General features: G+C 46.3%; 1 protein-coding gene across 10 annotated transcripts in view; it reads right to left on the bottom strand.

The window, feature by feature from the left end:
- Window positions 1-21,825, bottom strand: part of IQSEC1 (IQ motif and Sec7 domain ArfGEF 1) — a 443,112-nt gene that overhangs the window by 36,898 nt on the left and 384,389 nt on the right. For all 10 annotated transcript variants that reach the window (XM_053672884.1, XM_037167386.2, XM_053672883.1 and 7 more), the window contains 2 exons: window positions 9,997-10,291; window positions 4,029-5,278 (listed from right to left, as the gene is read on the bottom strand). In XM_053672884.1, coding sequence (XP_053528859.1) covers window positions 4,029-5,278; window positions 9,997-10,291 — 1,545 coding nt within the window. The remainder of the gene's footprint in view (window positions 1-4,028; window positions 5,279-9,996; window positions 10,292-21,825) is intronic.

Below are 21,825 nucleotides of genomic sequence, written 5' to 3'. Positions count from 1 at the left end.
CCAGCCAAGATTCACGATTTGGCATCACCTGGAAATCTCCAAGCCCAGCACAAGTAACACATATCTCAGACTGCTTTATAGCTCATGCAGAGTGGCCCCAGGCAGAACACAGATAGGGGCCGACCTAAGCCTGTACCACCCAGGAAATCCCAGATCCAAGGTACCCAGTGGGCAATTACAGACCAGGTCAGAGAACCACCACCCCACTCCTGCAATAGCTGATCCTCCATGGAGGATGGAGGTTGGTGGTCAGTGGTCACAGCCAGTCCTTGCAGCTGATTGGCCTGGGTAAATCTCTCCCATTGATCAGCCAACAGCAACCAAGGCTCAACTACAAGAGGCAGGTGTACTCAGCCCACACAAAGGGCACATTGCAAGTATCCAGCCTGGATGATAGGGGAGGCCATGCCACTAGACTCTATGGGACACCTACTACATTAGGCCACACCACCAAGACACAGAATCAAAGCAGCTCTATGCAATACATAGAAACAAACACAGAGAAGCTGCCAAAATGAGGAGACAAAGAAACATGACCCGAATTAAAGAACAGAGTAAAACTGCAGAAAAAGAGCTAAACACAATGGAGATAAGCAATCTGTCAGATGCAGAGTTCGAAACACTGCTTATAAGAATGCTTGGAGAACTTAGTGAGGACCTCAACAGCATAAAATAAATCCAGTCAGAAACGAAAGATACACTAATTGAAATAGAGAACAATTTACAGGCAAACAACAGTAGAGTGGATGAAGCTGAGAATCAAATCAATGAATTGGAACATAAAGAAGCCAAAAACAACCAATCAGAACAACAAGAAGAAAAATAATCTAAAAAAAACCACCCCAAAACAAAGATAGTGTAGGCAGCCTGTGGGAAACTTCAAGCCTTCCAACATTTGCATCAGAGTAGTGCCAGAAGGAGAAGAGAAAAAGCAAGAGATTGGAAACCTATTTGAAAAAATACTGAAAGAAAATTTCTCTAACTTGGTGAAGGAAACAGACATGCAAGTCCAGGAAGCATAGAGTCCCAAACAACATGAACGCAAAGAGGCCCACTCCAAAACACATCATAATTAAAATGCCAAAGGTTAAAGATAAAGAAAGAATCTCAAAAGCAGCAAGAGAAAAGCAGTTAGTTACATATAGGGGTATCCCCATAAGACTTTCGGTTGATTTCTCAAAAGAAACTTTGCAGGCTGGAAGAAATTGGCAAAAAATATTCAAAGTCATGAAAAGCAGGGACCTACAGCCAAGATTGCTCTATCTAGCAAAGCTGTTGTTTAGAACTGCAGGGTAGATAAAGAGCTTCTCAGACAAGAAAAAACTAAAAGAGTTCATCATCACCAAACCTTTCTTATATGAAATGTTAAAGGAACTTATTTAAGAAAAAGAAGAAAAAAACTACAAACATTACAATGACAACAGGCTCACAACTATCAACAACTGAATCTTAAAAACAAACTAAGCAAACAAGAAGAACAGAGACAGAATCATAGATATGGAGAACATTTTGATGGTTGCCAGATGGGAGGTGGGTGTGGGGAAATCAGTGAAGAGGTGAGGGGATTAAGAAGTACAAACAGGTAGTTACAGAATAGCCAGGCGGTGTAAAGTACAGCACAGAAAATGGAGCAGCCAAAGAACTATACGCATGGCCCATGGATGTGAACAATGGTATGGGGATTGCCTGAGGAAGGTGGGGGTGCTGGGTGGAGGGGGGCAAAGGGGGAAAATTGGGAAAACTGTATAGCATAATCAATAAAAATAACTTTAAAAAACTAATACAAATAGAAGAGGATCAAAGAGGGGCATAAATGGTGATGGAAGATTTGACTTAGGGTGGAGGGTATGTAACCAAAATACAGTCAAACTCATAAGGCAGGTGCTGCAGCAAAAATAAAACAAAACAAAAAACCCCAATGTTTATTTAGGGCCAAGACTTGGGCGAATGTTGAATTCCTGTCTTGAAGACCATCCCCCTTTCCTGTCCAAGCCCAAGGTTCTTACAGGAATAGGGAAGGGAGGAATTTTTTTCTATCCAATTATGTTGGCAGCTTTTAGTGCACTTGGGTCCTGTCTGTTCATCTTTCTAGCTTTTGGCACACTGGGCCCTGTCCATTTATTTTTCTAGTCTTTGGTATGATCCATGTAAGAACCTCCCCCTGCTGCCCCCTTGGCCAATGGGGTTGACTCCCCAGTGCTCCTTGACTCTGTTGTATCAGAGTCTGTGAGATGGGGATGGCGGATGCTGCAGGACCCACTGTCAGCAAGCCTGGAGATGCTGAAGCCCTCAGCCCACCTTCCGATGCTGGACATCCAGGGGAGCTGACTGGAGTCTGTGGGACTCTCCTGGATCCTGGCCCACCTGCATCCCCGCACAGCCCCCATGGGGTCCACCCCTCCAAAGTAGCCAGCCCAACCTGCATTCACCCTGCCCACACTCTGTCTATGGTAATAATCACATAATACAGTAAAATATACAGATGACATATTATAGAACTGTACACCTGAAACCTATGTAATTTTTTAATTAATGTCAGCTCAAAAAATTCAATAAAAAGTAAAAAAAAAAAAAAAAGCCTAATAGAGCTAGAAACAATCTACTGCATGGGTGAGGGACTTTTTTCTGGGTTCCACCTGTCCACTCAGCTGGAACTCCCACATCAGGACACGGTGTCTGCTAGGGACCAGTTAGGCGCTTGGGAGCTGAGCAAATCCCCAGGTTATCTTGGTCTCCCCCAGGAAGGCACAGGCCTGGATCTAAGTTGATCCAGGAGCTAGCTGTGCCCTGCTGCAGCATAGGCAGACTCATGTATTGCTCGGCCTAGGATGAGCTCAGCAGTACATGACCTTCCCTGTCCAGCATGCTGTTCCAGACCACAATTTGCACAGTGACGGGGCTGATCTTTATATGCAGCAGGCCACAGGCAGGTGGGAGTCTCAGGAAAGACCAGCCCTGGCAGATGTCAGGTGCCCAAGACTTGGTTCTTAGGTGAGTGAGGACTTATGACCCCAAGCCCCCTGACTGCTCCCACAGGAATGCGACATGCCCTGTTCCCACCCTCTGGGATGGGCCTCTCAGAATCCCCCAGATGGCACTTCCACTAGCACCAAGGATGGCTCAAAAGTGCCCACAAGACTCCCCAACCTAGATGAGGAAGCAGGGAAGCACAGTGAATGGGTCTCAGTAACCACTAGGCAGGCTGACAACGTCCTCAACCCTGGAGAGGTCAGAACCAGGCTGGTGTCTGGTGACCCTAAATCCTGGAGGCCCCATGGAGAGAAATGATGTGAAAACCCCGGTTTAATAACCAGAGCTGGCCAACATCTCCTCCAAGGGAGTGTCCAGCCCCTTCCCCTTTCGCTACTTTTAGCAACAATAAGAATAGCCTGCCTCTAAATATCAGTCGCCCTTCTTAGATTTGCTCTCGGGAATACCTCGAAATCACCTTTCTAGAACCCGTGGCAGGTAGTGGCCATTCAACAGACCCAGTTCACACACCTCCCAAAGGGCCTTGCTGCTGGCTGAGACTTCCACCAGCATGGGTCTACCTATGTCCTGCTTCCCCAATACATGCCTCCAAGTATAGACTACATCATGTCCTTTCTCAAAGATCTTCATGTTCCATATCACCCAGAGAAAAATATCCAAACCCTGGAACCTGATATACACAGACAGGCATGGTATTACACGCAGCATCAGCCTTCACATAGTAAAGTCTCCTGAGCACCTACTACGTACTAGTCACTATTCTAGGTGCTGACAAGGCCCCGAAATCATGTTGCTAAAGCACAGAGAAGCCCCTGATTCTGCCCCTGCTCAGCCTGTTAGTGTCTGCTCTCTCCACAACACTGCTCACCAGGCTCCAATACCTGCTACCAACAGCACTGGTTATGCCAGGCGCTGCTGTAGGGCCACCCCCACAGGTGCTCACGAAGGCACTGGGCCTGAAAGGAAGGCCCTGGTCGAGGTCCCCTGGGTGTCACTGCCATGCCCTACTCTCTCCTCCAGGGCTGGTGGGCACTCACTTGTTGAAAAGGTTGAGGCCAATGCGATAATGCCTCTTTCGGATGATGTCATTGCTGAAGGCGGGTGAGTCCCAGCTGTTGCGGGTCTCCTTGTGATAGGTCTGTTTGCTGAGTGTCTGCTCCCGCAGGCTGTCACGGGATGATGACTCAGAGCTGCAGTTGATGGTGTCATTGGAGTTGGAAGTGCTATTGATGCTGTCGTTGTCCCCATCCGAGTAGTCTGACTCAGATTTGCTCTGCCTGTTGGCCGAGCCATTGATGGCCAAGTGGCCATCAAGGGCCCTGGAAGGCTGAGGCCGCAACTCTGGGTCCTCCCGGGGCAGGCCCTTAAGGGGGACACTTTGGGGGCCATGCTTGGGGCTGCCCTGCTGTCCACCAAGACTGCGCTCATAGGTGCTCTGCCTCTTGAGTGAGCCACGGTCTGAGCGGTCGCTGAGGTCCACGGAGCTATCACTGGGAGGCTCGATGGTGAGCAGCGGGAGATGCTCCACCCGCAGCCGCTGCTCCTGCTGCTCAAGAGATGGTGTGCTCTGGCAGCTAGTGTCCGTGTCCCCCTTGTCATCCTTGTGAGCCAGGGCCCAGTAGTCCTGGGTGGCACCTCCAGCCCTTATTTGCAGGTCTAATTCAGAACTGGATGGCCGGTGCCCCGCCTGAGAGAGGGGCAGGGGTGGTGACAGTTCCTCCTCATCGATGTACAGGGTGACATCACTATATGAGGCTGTCATCTCATCCAGTTTGTGGTGGTCCACAGTTTGCAGGGCTGTCTGGGGGTCCGTGCCCTGGGCTCGCCCTGCGTCGGTGACTGACGCCTCCTCAGCATGAAGGCTGCGGCAGTTGAGGGCATCGTCGATGGACTCGGCCAGAGATTTCACCTGCCGGGAGAAGGCGTCCTCCAGCTCAGTGATGGCATCTGCAAAGTCACTAGATGGGGCTGAAGACTTGAGGGAAGGCGCCTCAACAAACTCACTGCATTCAGATGGCACCAGGGTCCCCAACTGAGAGCCATCACCGGTCACTGAGACCTGCTTTCCTTCAAAGTAGGAGCTATGCATCTTCTCAGGCCCCTCAAAGGAGAACTGCATTCTCATGTTGGACAGCACAATCCGGCGGGACATGCGGTTCTCTGACATGGAGCTACGCAGGCGCTCAAAGTTCTTGTTCATCTGGTACTGGCGGAAGGCTGTCTGGATGGTGCGGGCTGCATGGCGGGTCACGAGGCGTCCCCCATACTTCCGTTCTAGCATCTCCACCTAGAAGCAAAGGGAAAGGAACAGAGAATGAAGATACTCCTGAGTGCTGCAGCAGCACAATACCTACGAGCAGTCATTCCCGCTCCCCGGCCCCATAGCAGCACCATCTAGGATGGCTTCAGCACATCCCAAAGTTGCTTAAAACAATCACTGGGGCATGCTTATATGCAAAATCTGGGCTCCAGGTAACATAAGATAAAGAAACACCATGTTAAATTAAAGCAAGTATGTTTTAATTGTTCCCTACAGGGGACAATTATTCCTCATGTTCCCTATAGGACTACTCAGAACCTTTAAAAAGTGATGATGCCCCAAACTTTGGCCACAGAAGCCGTGGTCCTCATGCATCTTAAGAGTATGCAGTTTAACACAACTTTGGAGATACTGGCAAAGGTGAGGGCAGCACCTCCCACCCCAAGAGATGAGGAGCTGAGCATGTACAGGTTAAGAGACCTGCCAAAGATTTCGGCAAGATCCTGGGTGCTGAGCATCAGCTACGGACTTCCAGCTTTGTTTCCTCTCTATGGCACCAACTGCATTCTTGCTGGCCAAGGGAGTCACTAAATTTTAGGGAGGCCTGAGAGAATCACCAAACTGAGGAGCAGGCTTCAAGGCCAGTTGCCTTGGTTTTAACCCCAGCCCTGCTCAGAGACTGTGCTGGTCACTCAGCACTTGCCAAGCTCAGAGACAACTGGGGCTACAAGACCCTCAAGTGTATTTCTGGAAGGTGTTGACAGATTATGGGGTTCCCAAGTCCTCTCACTGTACAGATGAGAAAACTGAGGCCCAGAGAAGAGACCTAACACCCAGGGTCAGGAGTCAACTCTAACACAGGTCCTGATGGCCCTTCTCCTTGAGTTTGGAGATGGGGCAAGGCTGCAGGCAGGCAAGAAGGAGTGGAACTCCCCAATGTGACACATGGGTTTCCTGAAGTCCTGAGGCCCACGCTAGCCCTCTTGTGAGCAAGGACAGCCCTGAAGGCTGCTCCTCATACATTGATCCTGAGTGAAAAACAAATAGATGCCTGGAGCTGGAGCCTGCTTGGGGAGAACCCAAGAGAAGAAACTGGCTTCTCTCAGGCGTCCAGACAGAATGAGCACCTGATATGGGGCCAAGAGAACTCTCAGATCCTTGGGAGCAAGTCACACTGCTCAGGGAAGCAAAGCACTGCACCCTGCTCGTCTATGTCCTACCTGCCTACTCCATGTGGGCATCACGCCAAAGTTGGCAGCACAGAGAAACAAGGTCCCTGCTCTCAAGAACTTAAGACTCTGCCAAGGGGAACAGACAAACAGACACAGATGTCACTGAACTAAAGCCAAATAGATGCTGGAGTCAGGGGAGAAGGTTGCTCAGAACTGCTGTGGTGGCTGGGAAGGAAGGGCTCACAGCCTCACACATCCAAATATGCGTACTGGTCCCTCACTTGCCAGCTGGCGGCCTCTTCACCTCTCTGGACAGTAGGAGCATGCCCAGCTCCATGAGCCACCCATTTCAGGGATGCCAGCTCTCTGGGTCCACAAAAGAGGGAGCAGCAGGCTGGGCAGAGCAGCTCTCTTAGCAGAAAGAAGAAGGGGAATGGGTGGGGTGAGGGGCAGTGGCATGCATGTGGCTCCAGCTGATTTTTCAAAGCCTGGCCAGACCCAGAGTGAGCCAGGGTAGGTCTATTTTTTCTTTCATTCTGAAGGTGACTTTACTTCCACATCTGTAAGCAAAAAAAAAAATTTTTTTTTTTTGGTTTTGAATAGAGCTCTGAAAGCCCACTGGGCCAATAAAGGGCCCAAAGCTGAGCTTCAGGAAGCTCTCTCTTCTCTGCCCTCCCAGGCCTGCAGTTCTAAACCCCTTATGTTAGCCTTGGTGGAGGATAGGGGAGGAGTAGATGTCATGATGCCAGGGTCACCAGCTCAGGCCCAGAGCTCACTCCAGGGCCTATTTTTTCCTGCTGACTCTGGACCTCATAAACCAAGCAGCAACCCTCTTTGTCTGAGACCAGCTTCCCAAACCTGAAGGTGCAGGGGAGGGAGAAAAGAGGGACTTCAGGAAGGCAGAAATGGGCTCTGTGTTTTGTCATCAAAGCCCCTCTCGGTCCCTCCTACTTGGCTTCCCCCAGAGAACACACACTGAGCCAGGCCTGCTCTTACCCATCACCCAGACTCACGGTGGTCGTTCTTCCCTCTAGGCCAGAATCCACCCAAGGCCTGCTCTGAAAGTTTACTGGGGTGCACGGGAGGACATCCAATCGGTATGTGCTCACCTGATATTCACAATGATACAGTCTTCAGATGCTCATAAGGATGCACGCTTCTCAGAGGAGGCTCAAAGAACTAGTGCGACAAGAAGCCAATTCCAGCCAGGTCTTTCCCACCAAACCCTCACTCTGCCTTTAAAGGGGCACTTCTTCACAGTGGGGAAGAGAAACTGGGAAGAAACACCCTTCCTTAAAGCAGAACTACCACCTTTCAAAGACCTATTCCTCTGGCTCTGACAGGAAACTACCAGGAGGTGCAGAGGCCATGGGGCCAGATGGAAAAGCCATGGCTTTCCACTGGGCTTCTTTCGCTTAAATGGGACTTGGTCTTACACAGACTTGAACTTCTCTTGGAATCAGGTACCCTACATCCACCTGGCAATTCTCGTGTAACCTGTCCTAGTCCCACTTTTGTCTTGATTGCCAGGAAGCTCAGCGCAGAGTCAAATGCTCCCTGACCCTCAATGTCACTTCCTCATTCTCACTTTTTACCACCTCGTCCCTGCCACCCTCTCTCCCAAGTTTGTTTTGCTTCAGGGGCTCTCACCTGCTATTACCTCTTGCTGGAAAGCCCCTTCCACAAAAAACCCAGTTCTCATGCCACCTTAGAGAGGTCTTCTCCACTACCCTTATCCAATGCTGTTACTTCCCACAATCATTCAATTTCTTTCCCCTATTTCCTAATCTCTAATGTTTGTATCGCTTTTGGAATTAAACTGTGTCTTTATTGCTAACTTATCCATGGTCTATCTCCTGGACCGCAGTGTCAGGTCAAGAGCTGGGGCATGACCTTGTTCCACTGTAGACTCCCCAGCACCCAGCACACTGGCACAGATGGACGTCTGATGAACATGTATGGATAAAAATGAACATCTGTGGCCATATTAAGGCTATATAAAGCACGTGATCATCTCTATAGGCTTCTACTAAGTCTTAAACTTTCTCAGTTCTATTTTATTGGTCCTGCTGCCTATGTCCTTTACTATAAATTGTTTCTGATCCACTCTGCATCTAGATGTAACTGATAAATGGAACAGGAGCTGCCTCCTCCTGCCCCCCGGCCCCGCTATGGACCTATTCATGCGGCCAAATACCACAGGGCAGGGCATTATTTGCTTCCACAGACTGAGATGGGGCCACCTGCTATTAGGCTCTGGCTGCTTGCTATCTCCCCTCTCAATACCAACTCACAGGTAGAAGAATTAAGAGAGATCAGGGCTGAGGTGGGCAGGGATGTCCAAAAGTTGAAGGGCAATTACGAGAGCAGGAGAACAGGTGTTGGGGAAAGGCCCACCTTGGGCAGTTACCACACTGCTCCCCAAAGAACTGAGGGCCATGCCAGGCCCAGACCTCTGGTCCAAAAAGGACACGGGAAGACTGGAAGTGGACAGAGGACAACCAGGCCCTGGGATAGGTACGGGCAGGAAGGAAGGGCGAGATGGTTTCTACAGCCTGGTGTCTGAAGGACTATGGTCCTGGGGCCAGGCAAGTGCAGAGGTGGCTGCTAAGGACCCACAGGAGACAGCCCAGAGCTGAATGTCCAGGAGCTGGGGAGACTGAGTCAGGGAGACAACCCAGTCCTGTACGCTTGCACAGCTGCTTCCCCGGAGAAGCTTGGAACTTCTCCTGAAGCCTGGAACTTTGCCTTGGAGTTTCATACTTAAATTCTTGTTAAAGTGCCTGTTATGTGCCTGCACTCTGTGGTCCTAAAAGAACTCTCTGCCCCTCAATGACCTCCTGCTCTCTGCTCCCCCACCCACCACCACCCAGCTGTGACAGGCCTTTCCCCTCTTCCTCCTTCCTGGAACTCAGCCAGGGGGTGCATCAGCCTCAGTACAGAGGTGCTGACCTCACACTGTGGCAGAATTGCAGCCTTCAATGAGGTGACTTCCCACAAGAATGCTAACTTGTAAACTGGAAAGGATATACTAAACAACGTCTCCTCACTGGCTGTGGTTGGACTTGGTGTTCTTTTCAGAGTAAGAGCTATTTCTATTGTAAATTGACCTCCCTCCCTTTTCTCCAGGGTCTCCCTGATCAGTCTTCCCAAGGGTCAGACTTCTCCTGGGGACTTAGAAACTCAGTAGCTGGACACACCACCTGTGTGTCCTTGTGGTGTCAGGCCTTGACATCCAGACCCTCATTACAGCCCGGACCCCAGGCATTAGGGCTGGGAACAGGGCAGAGGCAAAGGCTTGACAGAAAAAATGTCCACAGTCCAGTCCCTTCACTCTGAACCCCTCCATGCCTCAGGAGGGGCAAGTTAGCTCACGCTAAGGCAAAGGCCACATTCTTAAGGAGCATGAGCCTTACTTATACTTCCTCGTGTTGGAGACTGCAGAACACGAGCATGAGAGCTGACAGACTCCTGCTACTCTAGCAAAGGGCCACATGATTCCTGGGAAGACGCGTAGCAGGCGGAGCCGCCCTGCTGCCTGTCCCCAGTGTCCAAGAGACTGGATCCACCTACCTGCTTGTCCTGCAGGTCTGAGGAGAGCTCATAGCTTTCTGAGAGGGAGCGTGAGCGCTTGATGGCCTCTTCCTCAGCCTGCTTGCGTAGGATGGAAGTCGAGTGCTGCAGCTTGGGCCTCCGTGTGCGCTGCTGCTGCCCCAGCGGCCCAGAGTATAGCCCATAGGTGCCCACAGACGTATGCTCGTAGTGGTCCGGGCTCAGGCTGGAGCCAGGCACTAAGGGACCCTGGCGATAGGCTGAAGGACTGTCCAGTGACGTGCAGGTCTCGCTGCTGGGGGCCTCACCCTCCACGCTGCAGAAGAGAGAAGAGAGAGGCCTCCTATGAATGAAAATTCAGAATCCAGGGCCTTTCAGGACACCAGGAGGTAGGAGAGGGTGACGGTCAAGAGATGGGCTACTGAGTTGCAGCAGGGGTCCATAACACCCAGTCTTCCTACTTCCTCCTCACCCTCCAGTTGACCTGCCGCATGCAGCTAGAGGGCCTCCGCCAAGACTCTGCTCCACATCTTCCTGAGGCTCCCTTCCCTCAGGTTTCATTTTCTCTGCAAAACTCACCAGCTTCTAACCTCTGACACTGTACTAATTGATTTTGCTTATTATCCACCACCTCCTACACAACAATGTCAACTTGTGAGGACAGAAGTTTAGCCCATTGATCCACTGAGGATCCCAATGCCAAGAACCGGGTCTGTACACAGTAGGTGTTCAGTAAATATTTACTCAGTGACTGAATGGATCCTTTCTCACAATGACCACCTGCATTAAGTAATCCACTGATCTTTGTACTTTAAAAAATGCCAGTAATGAACAACAGTGACCCTTTATGGCACACCTACTCAGGGTTCATGCACTGTGCTGGTGTTTGTTATGGGCTGAATTGTGCTCCCTTCAAATCTGTATGTTGAGCTCTAACCCCCAGAATACTTCAGAATATGTCTGTGTTTGAAGGTAGGGTCTTTAAGAGATAATTAAGTTAAAATGGGGTCATTAGGCTCCTAATCCAATACGACTGGACTCCTTATAAGAGCAGGACACAGACACACACAGAGGAATGACCACGTGAGGGCAATGGCAAGAAAGTAGCCATCTACATGCTAAGGAGAGAGGTCTCAAAGTAATCAACCCTGCCGACACTTGACCTCAGACTTTCAACCTCAGGAACTCAAAGTGAGGAACAAATGTCTGCTGTTAAAGCCACCTAGCCTGTGGCACTTGTTCCTGTACAGGGACTTGCCCGGGGTTGCACGGATGGAATTAAAGCCCAAGCTGGTGGGACTTCGAAGACTCGGTGCTCCTCTCCACCTCGCTGCCCCTCATCCCCAGGATGCGTACACATCTCCCAAAGTCCCAAGCGCCAAGTAGGAGTGCTACGGTAGAACAAGCAGCCAGAGGGGGAATAAAGGCAGGGACCTCACCACTGCAATTTAACAAAAAACTTTATACAGGAGGCTGAAAGCAAAGGCACCTGTTGACCCAGTAGTGCTGAGCCTGGTCCAATACGGCTGCCGGGCATTCCAAATAAGACAGTGTGGGAGGGGGGAAGCCCTTGACAGTCTGTGTGCATCACCTCCACTAGCTGGGAAAAGGAGAACCTTGAGACTGTATTCACCCCAAGGCCTAGAAGGCAGAAGGAGGGAGGGCTCCACAGTGAAGCCCATAAAACAACTTTGGTTAACAGCCTGCCTTCCATCACATATACAAAATGAACAAATAGTCTGGATCAAGATAAGGCTTTGGGCTAAGAGACCTCCGTACCTACCTATGTTTGGGTAGTTGCGTCTCCCTGGGGGGAAGCTGGAACCACCTTTACCCACCAATCTATATGTAGCTCCCTCACCCACATCCCTCAGAACAAAGACCTCTCTTGGCTCTTTTTGCCACCCGGGCTAGGAGTGGCGGGTGGAGGGGGTGGAGGGGTCTGGCCTCCCTTTTTGACCACCCTGCTCTAGCCCCCTTTGCTTTTGCTTTCCTATTAGAACTTACCATTAATAAACGTTGCTTGTGTGCTAGTAGGCTTGCTGATCTCTAATTCTTTACTGTGTCAGCAAGGAGAACCAAGTTTCTGGGAGTTTCTCTGCGACAGGAGCAGGGCTGACTGACTTACTCATCCCAAACTCATGAATTTAGCTGACATTGGTTCCCGGTGCAGATTGCTTTATAGCATAGGACAAGAGGGGAGGGAGAAATTTATACAAGACATTTCTAACACAACTTCTGGTACCCCCTCTAGTCATGCTTTTCCATTTGCATGTCCCTGTAGTATATCACTCAGCCTTTAAAAGCCCCTGGGGCCAGGGCAGAGTCTCTCTGGAAGTGGCCCAGTACTTCTGGAGAAGGAACACAGGCCCTACGTAGGCTACAGTCCTTCCTCAGTGGCCCTGTCTTCAGACCAGTGGGAAAGCCTTACATTCAAGAGCCTCAGGGCCAAATGGTTTACCCCCTAGCCACCTCTGCTTCCATTGCTCCCACTTGTCACAGGGACTGGCAGGGCCTCATTGCCAAGTGTACAGTGTCAGACTGTTCACTGATTCCTAGGTGAGACTCGAAGTAGGGGCTTCGGGAAGGAGGCCCTGGAGCAGAGAGAGGACCAAGACAAATGGAGCAGACCCGCCCAGGAGGAAAGAAAGCAGCCTGCCCAGTGACTGCAATTCTGCCCCAAGACACAGGGATGGGTGCAGATCCAACTCACGGTTTAAGAATCGGATAAGAGTTCAGCTCTACCAATGGCTCTGACCTCCAGCAACAAGCGGTGGCTCTCCTGTGACAAAAGGACATCCCAATCTGCTCCCCAGAGGCTAAAGTGTGACAAAGGTCATCCTTCCCATGGGGTAGAAATTAAGAGACTACATGCTTTGCCTTGATCTGACTGTGAATCAGGGTAGGTCAGCTCTCATTTCAAGGCTTGCTTCCCTATCTGTAATACAAGTGGGCTGGCCTAGATGCCTCCAAGGTGTCAAAGAATACCACCCTGCAAGAGTCTCCAGACATCAGTCACCCAACAGCAGCTTCCTTGGGGCCTGATATGTATGTGTTAGGTAGGAGAAGGGATGGAGACAGGCAGAACTTAAAATTCTAGTACTGCCTTGTGGACAAAAAAGGGACTCTAATAAATCTAATCAAAAGCAAACTCACAGGGTGATCCGATCATAAATTCCTAACCAGTTGGTCATGATTAGTACTCACAGACCGATAAAAGCTTTACCTTTGTCTTAAGCTAAGCCCTGTCCATTGTTTCTGTGCATCTAGGTTAACACACCTTTGAAATGCCTTCTTTTCAGAGCCCTCAGAAGTAACCATCCACAAGGGAGCATAATCTTAACTATTCTGTACCTTGTTTTCTCTCACCTTCATGTAACCTTCCTTACGTTCCCTCCTTCATTCCAAATGTATAAAAGAAACTGCAGAACTGTTATTCTCCACAGCATCTGAAATCTTGCTTCCCAGCGTGTCATTAGTTTGGCTCAAATAAACACTTAGAAAAAATCTCTACAGATTTGGACGTTTCTTACCTTAACATTTACTTGGAATACTCTGCAGCATTCTGAAGAAGCCCCCCCTCCCCCCGCAACACCCTGCAGACCCGTACCCCAGTGCTAGATACCAGCAGGGGCTCACTGTGCCCCACCGGCTCCCGGCTTCACATTGGGTAAACTTGAATAAGTTGTCTCTTAAAATCCTGGACTTCCCTGCTTTAGGTAGCAGGTGCTGACTTCAGCTGTTCCTAGAAAATTCTTGAAGTGGAAAAGGGGTTGGGCTAACCCAGGGAAAGGAAGGGGAAATGATTTGCTGCTTTTACTTTTTTTTAAATTGGATTGCTTACCCTGAGTCTGAACATAATCTTTGCTGATTAAATGAGAGACAGAACTCTCCTTAGCTCCGAAAGAGAAAGATCACGTGCTTCCCCAACCCACATCTGAGGTATTCTTAGGTGACTAAGAATCTTTGTGAACTGCCTGAGGAAACATTTCCTCTAGGGTATGATGTAGTTCATCTGGAGATGTGCACTTAGAGGCTGCTTTTCTCTAGACGTTTATTCAGACTTGACAGATCTTAGAGGACAACTAAAATTAACATGGAAAATTCTGCCTCTGAGGCCAACAAGTCTCACAACCATCAGCCTCCCATGAATACTCCTGCAGGATCCTTTATTACTTCTAGTCATTTCCACACACAGTTAGAAAAAAACTGGTTATAAAATTAGGCAGAATAAGTGCAAATCATTTAACTGGTCTTTCAAAGCTTCCAAAAAAAAAAAAAAAGATTTAGTAAATGGACCAACCTATGATGTAGTTTAAGTGGTGACCCAATTCGGTTGAGGTATTAAAAACAGATGTCCATATTTTTAAAAATAATTTTATTTCCATGAAACGTGATGAGGATTTAATGAAGGAGGAAAGCTTTGACTTCTCCAGAACACTTAACATGAATTAATGTACTGGCATCAACTATACCAGTAGCCACTGTATTCTTCCTCACCACACACTACTTGGCTGCGTTCCATCTTAAAAATTTCAAAAAATAAAATTAGCCTCTTTTGCATCCAACAGGCATTTTTCTCTACAATATTTCTCAGGTGCTTAAAAATGAGTTGTGTGCAATGCAAAAGGTTTCAGACTAGGACACCTGAGACAGTTAGGAGGCTGCCCCAAGCAGGTGAAGGGGTTCAAGGTGGGTCTTGTGACCCAAGCGAGGGGCACCAAGGAAGGAGGAGTCCACAAGGGTGTGGTAGGCTGGCTTCAACCATCAAGGGCCGAGTCGCATCCCTGGGCAGCATTCACTGTCCCCACAGACTTTGCTGTTCTAGCTGGAATGCACCAGACAAATTCAGACCCTGAAGGCTCTTCCAGCGATAATCCTAAGTCCCAACCCCACACTACATGCGCTTATTTTAAAAGGAAAACTTGACTTGTCAAGGACAGATACAAATTTTAAGTTCTTCTTATCCCAAATGCCAAAACCAGATTTGAATCCAACTGTCCTTTTATAAACTATTGAGTTTTGTTGTTGTTTTTTAGAAACTTGAGTTCATAATTTTAATCAAAGAGTTTAACATAAATTTACATGTAAAGTGGACCCAATTAAGGATATGGAGTATTTTTTTTATTGTTGTCCAAGTACAGTTGTCTCCATTTCCCCCACACCCCAGACACCCCAACTCTCACCCTTGACCCTACCCTCTCTTTGGCTTTGTCCATGCCCTTTACACATGCGCCTCAACAACTCTTCCCCCTTTTCCTCCTTAATATTATGCCCTCCCACCTCCACTCCAGTTACTGTCAGTTTGTTTTTAATTTCCATGTATCTGGTTATATTTTGCTTGCTTGTTTTAAACTACCAAGTTTTTTTCCCCCCTTCTCATGGCTAAAGATCTCTTTGGCTGTCTATGTGTTTCTATATATGTATGTTGTAAATGTGAAATAACTTTCTACCTCCAGATGATATTAAAATTAATTTAATAAATTAAAGTTAATTGATTTTGAGGGTAAGTGCTTGTAATGATTGGGTATTCCAAAATTCTCAGAAATATAAAAACTACCCCAAATGCTTTTCAAGTTCATATGATCTAAAATTAATCTTTAATAAACAAAGGTAAAGTTTGTTGGCTTATAGAACAGAAATGTCTTTCAAACAATTGGTATTAAATATAATATTTATATTTACCCAGTTTTACAATGATTTGACATCTATGAAATGTTTCTAGAGGTTATAAAATGTCTTCATAAATTTGACTCCTTAATTTTTATTAGAAATTGAGGTTTTAAGGGTTAAAAACCTCATATATGGACTTCTGGCCAAGATGGAGGCGTCGGTGGAAACATTGTGTCTCCTTGCACAACCAAGTTTAAAGACAACAAAGTTTTAGTAATAATACTGCAACCAAAACACAGGAAATTGAACTATATGGAAGTCCGACAACAATGAACCATTCAGCCAGACCAGTAAGAGGGCCAGAGTCAGTGGCGGAGCGGGGTCAGGCAGGAAAGACTGGTGGACCAACCCAGGAGCACGAGCAGCGGCTGGCGGATCCCAGGCGCAGGGTGGCAACGGGCGGACCCAGTGAGGGTGCAGGGCGGCTGGCTGACTGTGGTCACTCATTCAAGCGCAGATAAACCAAGCGAAGGAGCGAACAGTGAGACAGACTGCTCAGGCTAGGGCCCCAGTGATGGGAATTAGAGCCTGAAAGCACCAACTGGAGAGATTTTGGGGGTTGAGGTGCTGGGAGAGTTACTTGGAGAGACCAACAGGGTCCTGGAGGGTATACAAGCCCACACACCCAGGAACCAGCACCAGAAGGGCCCAATGTGCTTGTAGGAAGCAGCAGAGGGGACAGAAATCTGAGAGAGCGTGGAACAAATGCCATTGCCCCTCTCTGACCCTGCCCCCACATACAGCGTCACAACCCAGTGACCTGGGTCGCCCCGCCCTAGTAAACACCTAAGGCTCTGCCCCTCATACATAACAGGTGTGAACAGAACAAAACATTACGGCTCAAGAAGAACAACTCAGAGCCCCAGAGCCAATACTTCTAAGCGATGAAGAGATAGCCAAACTTTCAACTGCACAGTTCAAAACACTGGTGATCAGGATGCTCACAGAACTGGTTGATTTCAGTCACAAATTAGAGGAACAAATGAAGGCTAAACTAATTGAAATGAATGGTAATACAAAGGAAACCAGTAGTGATGGAGAGGAAACTGGGACTCAGATCAATGGAGTGGTCCAGAAGGAGGAAAAAAATGACCAAACAGAAAAGAATGAAGAAACAGAAATTCAAAAAAATGAGGAGAGGCTTAGGAACCTCCAGGACATCTTTAAATGTTCCAACATCCAAATTATAGGAGTACCAGAAGGGGAAGAGGAACAGCAATAAGTGGAACACTTTACTTAAACAAATAATAAAGGAGAACTTCCCCAATCTGGCAAAGGTAATAGACTTCCAGGAAATCCAGGAAGCTCAGAGAGTCCCAAAGAAGGTGGACCCAAGAAGAAACACACCAAGGCACATCATAATTACCTTAGCCAAGATTAAAATGAAGGAGAGAATCCCAGAAGCAGCAAGAGATAAGGGGACAGTCACCTACAAAGGAGTTCCCATCAGACTGCCAGTTGATTTCTCGAAAGAGACCATACAGGCAAGAAGGGGCTGGAAAGAAGTATTCCAAGTCCTGAAATCCAAAGACCTATATCCAAGATTGCTCTATCCAGCAAAGCTTTCATTTAGAATGGAAGGGCAGATGAAGTGCTTCCCAGATAAGATCAAATTTAAGGAGTTCATCATCACCAAGCCCTTATTATAGGAAATATTAAAGGAACTTATCTAAGAAAAAGAAGATAAAAAATATGAACAGTGAAAGGACAGCAAACTCACAGTTATTAACAACCACACCTAAAACAAAAGCAATCTAAGAGGACAGCTAGATCAGGAGCAGAACCATAGAAATGGAGATCACATGGAGGGTTAGCAACAGGGGAGTGGGAGGAGGAGAAGGGGGAAGAAGGTACAGAAAATAAGTAGCATAGATGGTAGGTAGAAAATAGACAGGGGGGAGGGCAATAATAGTAGGGGAAATATAGAATCTAAAGAACTTGTGACACATGGACATAAATGAAAGGGGGGAATGGTGAGGGAGGGGTGTGCAGGGGAGGGGAATGAAGGGGGGCAATAGGACAACTGTAATGGCATAATCAATAAAATATATTAAAAAACCCTCATACATGTAGGAATAACTTTGTAGTACTTGAGAAAGACCCTTGGAATATCTAAAAAGATTTGGTTTTTAGTTTTTTTGGTTTTTTAAATGCTAAATTGCATGGAAGACATTTTAAAATCAGTGATAAAAAAACTCAGGGACATGGACAACAGTGTCATGATTATGGGGGGAAGAGGATGGATGGAGGTGGAAGAGGGTATAAGGAGGATAAATGGTAATGGAAAAATACAATAACAACATAAATAAATAAGTAAATAAATAGAGAGAAGGATTTTCAAAAAAAATTAAAACAACAAATAGTTGGGGTGATGGGAAACCCAAGGTGGCCACTTGATTCTTCCCTGCTCCCTGGCTCTCCATTTTTGGGGTTTTGCATTCCTTTGTGCATTATAGTGCATTTAAGCTAGACTTAAATTAGATGAAGGAACTTATGAGCTGATGTTACTGAAAGGAGCCATCTTACATCATTGCCAAAGTTCAATAAAATCAGTTCGAGAAAATGCCAAGTAGGTAACACTTCCTTTCACAGAGAGTGCCCACAATACAAAGACTTCAAGATCACTGACTCCCAACCTGGAGATTTTGTTTACTGAAAAGAAAATCAGGCCTTTGGGGTAATGGGTAGTGTGTGTTGCCTTCACATTGGTGCCTTGCATTGACGAATTCCATGGGGAGGAGTATAGAGAAAGCATTGAGCTGGGAGGAGTGAGTGACCATGTGGTAGACTTGGCTAGGTCTGAGCCCGAAGTCCTCCCAAACTTGTGGCTTGTAGAAGGACCCCCTTCTGAGGTGCATTTCTCCTTATTTTAGTAAAGAATATTGCTTTGGAGGCCAAGCCCTGTGTAACAGACACTGAGGAACACTTGAGCCCTTGCCATAAACATCCTCAGGAGAAAAAAGGAGGCAAGACTCAAGAGACAGCTCCAATGACAAGGACGTGCCCACTTGTGTGAAGAGGAGGAAACTGACAGCATCTGCTTCCTCAGGGAGGCAAGATGGCAGAGGAGTGAATGGAAGTCACACTAACTTCCTCCCAGGACCAATTTGGAATTACAACTAAATTGTGGAGAAATGGCTGACAAGAAACAACTGAATAATAGTGAGAGAGAAGCCTTACAACCTTAGGCAGAAAGAAAATTCAGCTTCAGCACTGCCTGAACCTGCACAATAGCATACAAGACACTGTGGGTGGAGTGACCCTCAGTCTACCAGCTGGAGGGAAGGATCCATCAAAGAACATCCCAACAATAATCAAAACCCAATTACATCAAGGGAGCCAACATACATGGCACCGCAAGAGCATCAAGTTTAGTAGATCAAGGAGACTGCACCACTGAATCTCACAGGTCTTCTACCATAGAAGTTTACACCACAAACCCAGGGCGTCAGAACAGATCAATTTAAGTAGATGCAAATAAGAAGAGTCTCACAAACAATGGGGAGACAAAGAAACAGTCAGAAAATGAAAGGAAAGGAGGATTCCTCAGAAAAAAAGCTAAATGAAATAGATGCAAGTCAACTGTCAGATATTGAGTTCAAAGCAATGGTTATAAGGAAGTTCAATGAGCTCAGTGAGAACTACCAAGAACTATAGGGAAACTACGAGGAACTTAATGCAAACTATATCAACATGGAAAAGGAAATAGAAACTATCAACAAGAGTCAAGAAGAAATGAAGAATACAATTTCTGAATTGAAGAACACAGTAGAAGGAATCAAAAGCATGCTACATGAAGCAGAGGATCAAATCAGGGAGCTGGAGGACAAGGTGGAAAAAAATTCCCATAATGAGAAGAAAAGGAAAAAAAAGACTCAAAGAAAATGAAAAGGGGTTAAGGGAACTATAGGACAACAGGAAATGTAATAATATTAATATAATAGGGATACTAGAAGGAGAAGAAAAGCAAGGGATAGAAAACCTGTTTGAAAAAGTAATGATGGAAAACTTCCCTAATTTAATGAGAAAAAGTCACACAAATCCAGGAAACACAGAGTCCCAATCAAGAGGAACCCAGAGAGGCCCACTGTAAGACACATTATAATTAAAATGGCAAAGTTCCAAGACAAGGAGAGAATCTTAAGGCAGCAAGGGGAAAAAAAGGAAGTAACATAGAAGGGAGCCCAGATAAGACTAGCAGCTGACTTCTCAATGGAAAAACCATAAGCCAGAAGGAAATGGCAAGGAATATTCCAAGTAATGAAAAGCTGAGGCCTGAAACCAAGACTACTCCACCCAGCAAGGCTCTCAATTAAAATGGAAGGTGAAATAAGAAGTTTCCCAGACAAAAGGCGGCTGAAAGAACACAATGCCACCAAACCAGCACTGCAAGGTATGCTAAAGGGACAGCTTTAGGAAAAGGAAGAAAAAGAGAGTAACACAGGTCCGAAGGAAGTAAAATGGCAAAGGATAAGTACCTGTCAATAATACCCTTAAATGTAAATGGATTAAATGCTTCAATCAAAAGACATAGGGTAGCTGAATGAATAAAAACTAGACCCACTGATATGCTGCCTACAAGAGACCCACCTCAGAATAAAAGACCAACAGAGACAAAATGAAGGCTTGGAAAAAAATATTGCAAGCAAATGGACAAGGAAAAAAGCTGGGGTAGCAATTCTCATACCAGACAAAATAGGCCATAAAAAGAGACCCAAAAGGACACTGTGTGATGCTCACGGGAAGAATCCATCAGGAAGACATAAGCATTATAAACATATATGCACCCAACATAGGAGCACCCAAATACATAAGGAAAATCTTGGAGGACTTCAAGAAAGATATAGACAGCAACACCATTATAATAACAAAGATATAGACAGCAACACAATTATAATAAGGGATTTTAACACCCCACTGTCAAAAATGGACAGATCTTCCAAACAAAATATCAAAAAAGATATTGCAACATTGAACAATGGCCTAGATCAAGTGGACTTAACTGACATATATAGAACTTCTCACCCCAAAGAAGCAAAATACACATTCTTTTCAAATGCACATAAAACATTTTCAAAGATAGACCCCATGATACAACACAAAACAAGTCTCAACAAATTCAAGAAAACTGAAATCGTATCAACCATTTTCAGACCTCAAGGGCCTGAAACTAGAAACCAACCTCAAGGAAAAAACTAAAAAAAACAACAACACCTCAAATTCATGGAGATTGAACAGCATCCTAGTAAACAATGAATAGGTTAAGAATGAGATCAGGGAAGAAATCAAAAGGTTTCTAGAAACCAATGAAAATGAACTCACAACAACAGTCCACAACTTATGGGACATAGCAAAGGCAGTCATGAGAGGGAAGTTCATAGCAATACAGGCCTACCTAAAAAAGATAGAAACATTTCAAATAATCAGCCTAATCCTACATCTACAAAAACTGGAAGAACAAAAACAAAGCCTAGAGTAAGTACTAGGAAGGAAATAACCAAGAGCAGAGCAGAATTAAAAAACATAGAGACTAAAAGAGCAATTCAAAGGGTCAATAAATCCAGGAGCTGGTTTTTTGAAAAGATTAAAAAAAAAAATTCAACAAGCCTTTGAGCAAACTCACTGAGAAAAAAAGAGGACCCAAATAAACACAATCAGAAATGAAACTGGAGAGATTACAACTGATACTATAGAAAGGCAAAGGAGTGTAAGAAATTTCTACAAAAAACTATGTGCCAAGAAATTTAAAATCCTGGGTGAAATAGACAACTTTCTAGAAAAATATAATCTCTCAAAACTGAATGAAGAAGAAGCAGAAAGCCTGAACAGACCAATAACAGTTGATGAAATTGAAGCAGTAATAAAAAACTCCCAGCATACAAAAACCCTGGACCGGATAGTTTCACACGACTTTACAAAACATTTAAGAATGAGCTAACCCCTATCCTTCACAGACTATTCCACAAAATCCAAAAAGAGGGTCCCAAACTCTTTTTATGAAGCCAGCATCATCCTAATCCCAAAACCAGACAAAGGCACAACAAAGAAAGAAAATTACAGGTCAATATCACTGATGAGCATAGATGCTAAAATCCTCAACAAAATACTGGCAAACTGCATCCAGCAATACATTAAAAAGATCATACACCATGATCGAGTGGGAGTCATCCCAGGGAT

The sequence above is a fragment of the Artibeus jamaicensis genome, unplaced genomic scaffold, assembly GCF_021234435.1.
Source record: "Artibeus jamaicensis isolate MK-2021 breed Jamaican fruit bat unplaced genomic scaffold, CSHL_Jam_final contig_793, whole genome shotgun sequence".
Lineage (NCBI taxonomy): Eukaryota > Metazoa > Chordata > Mammalia > Chiroptera > Phyllostomidae > Artibeus > Artibeus jamaicensis.
Note: the sequence above shows the minus strand (reverse complement) of the source record. Positions and strands in the feature narration are given on the sequence as shown.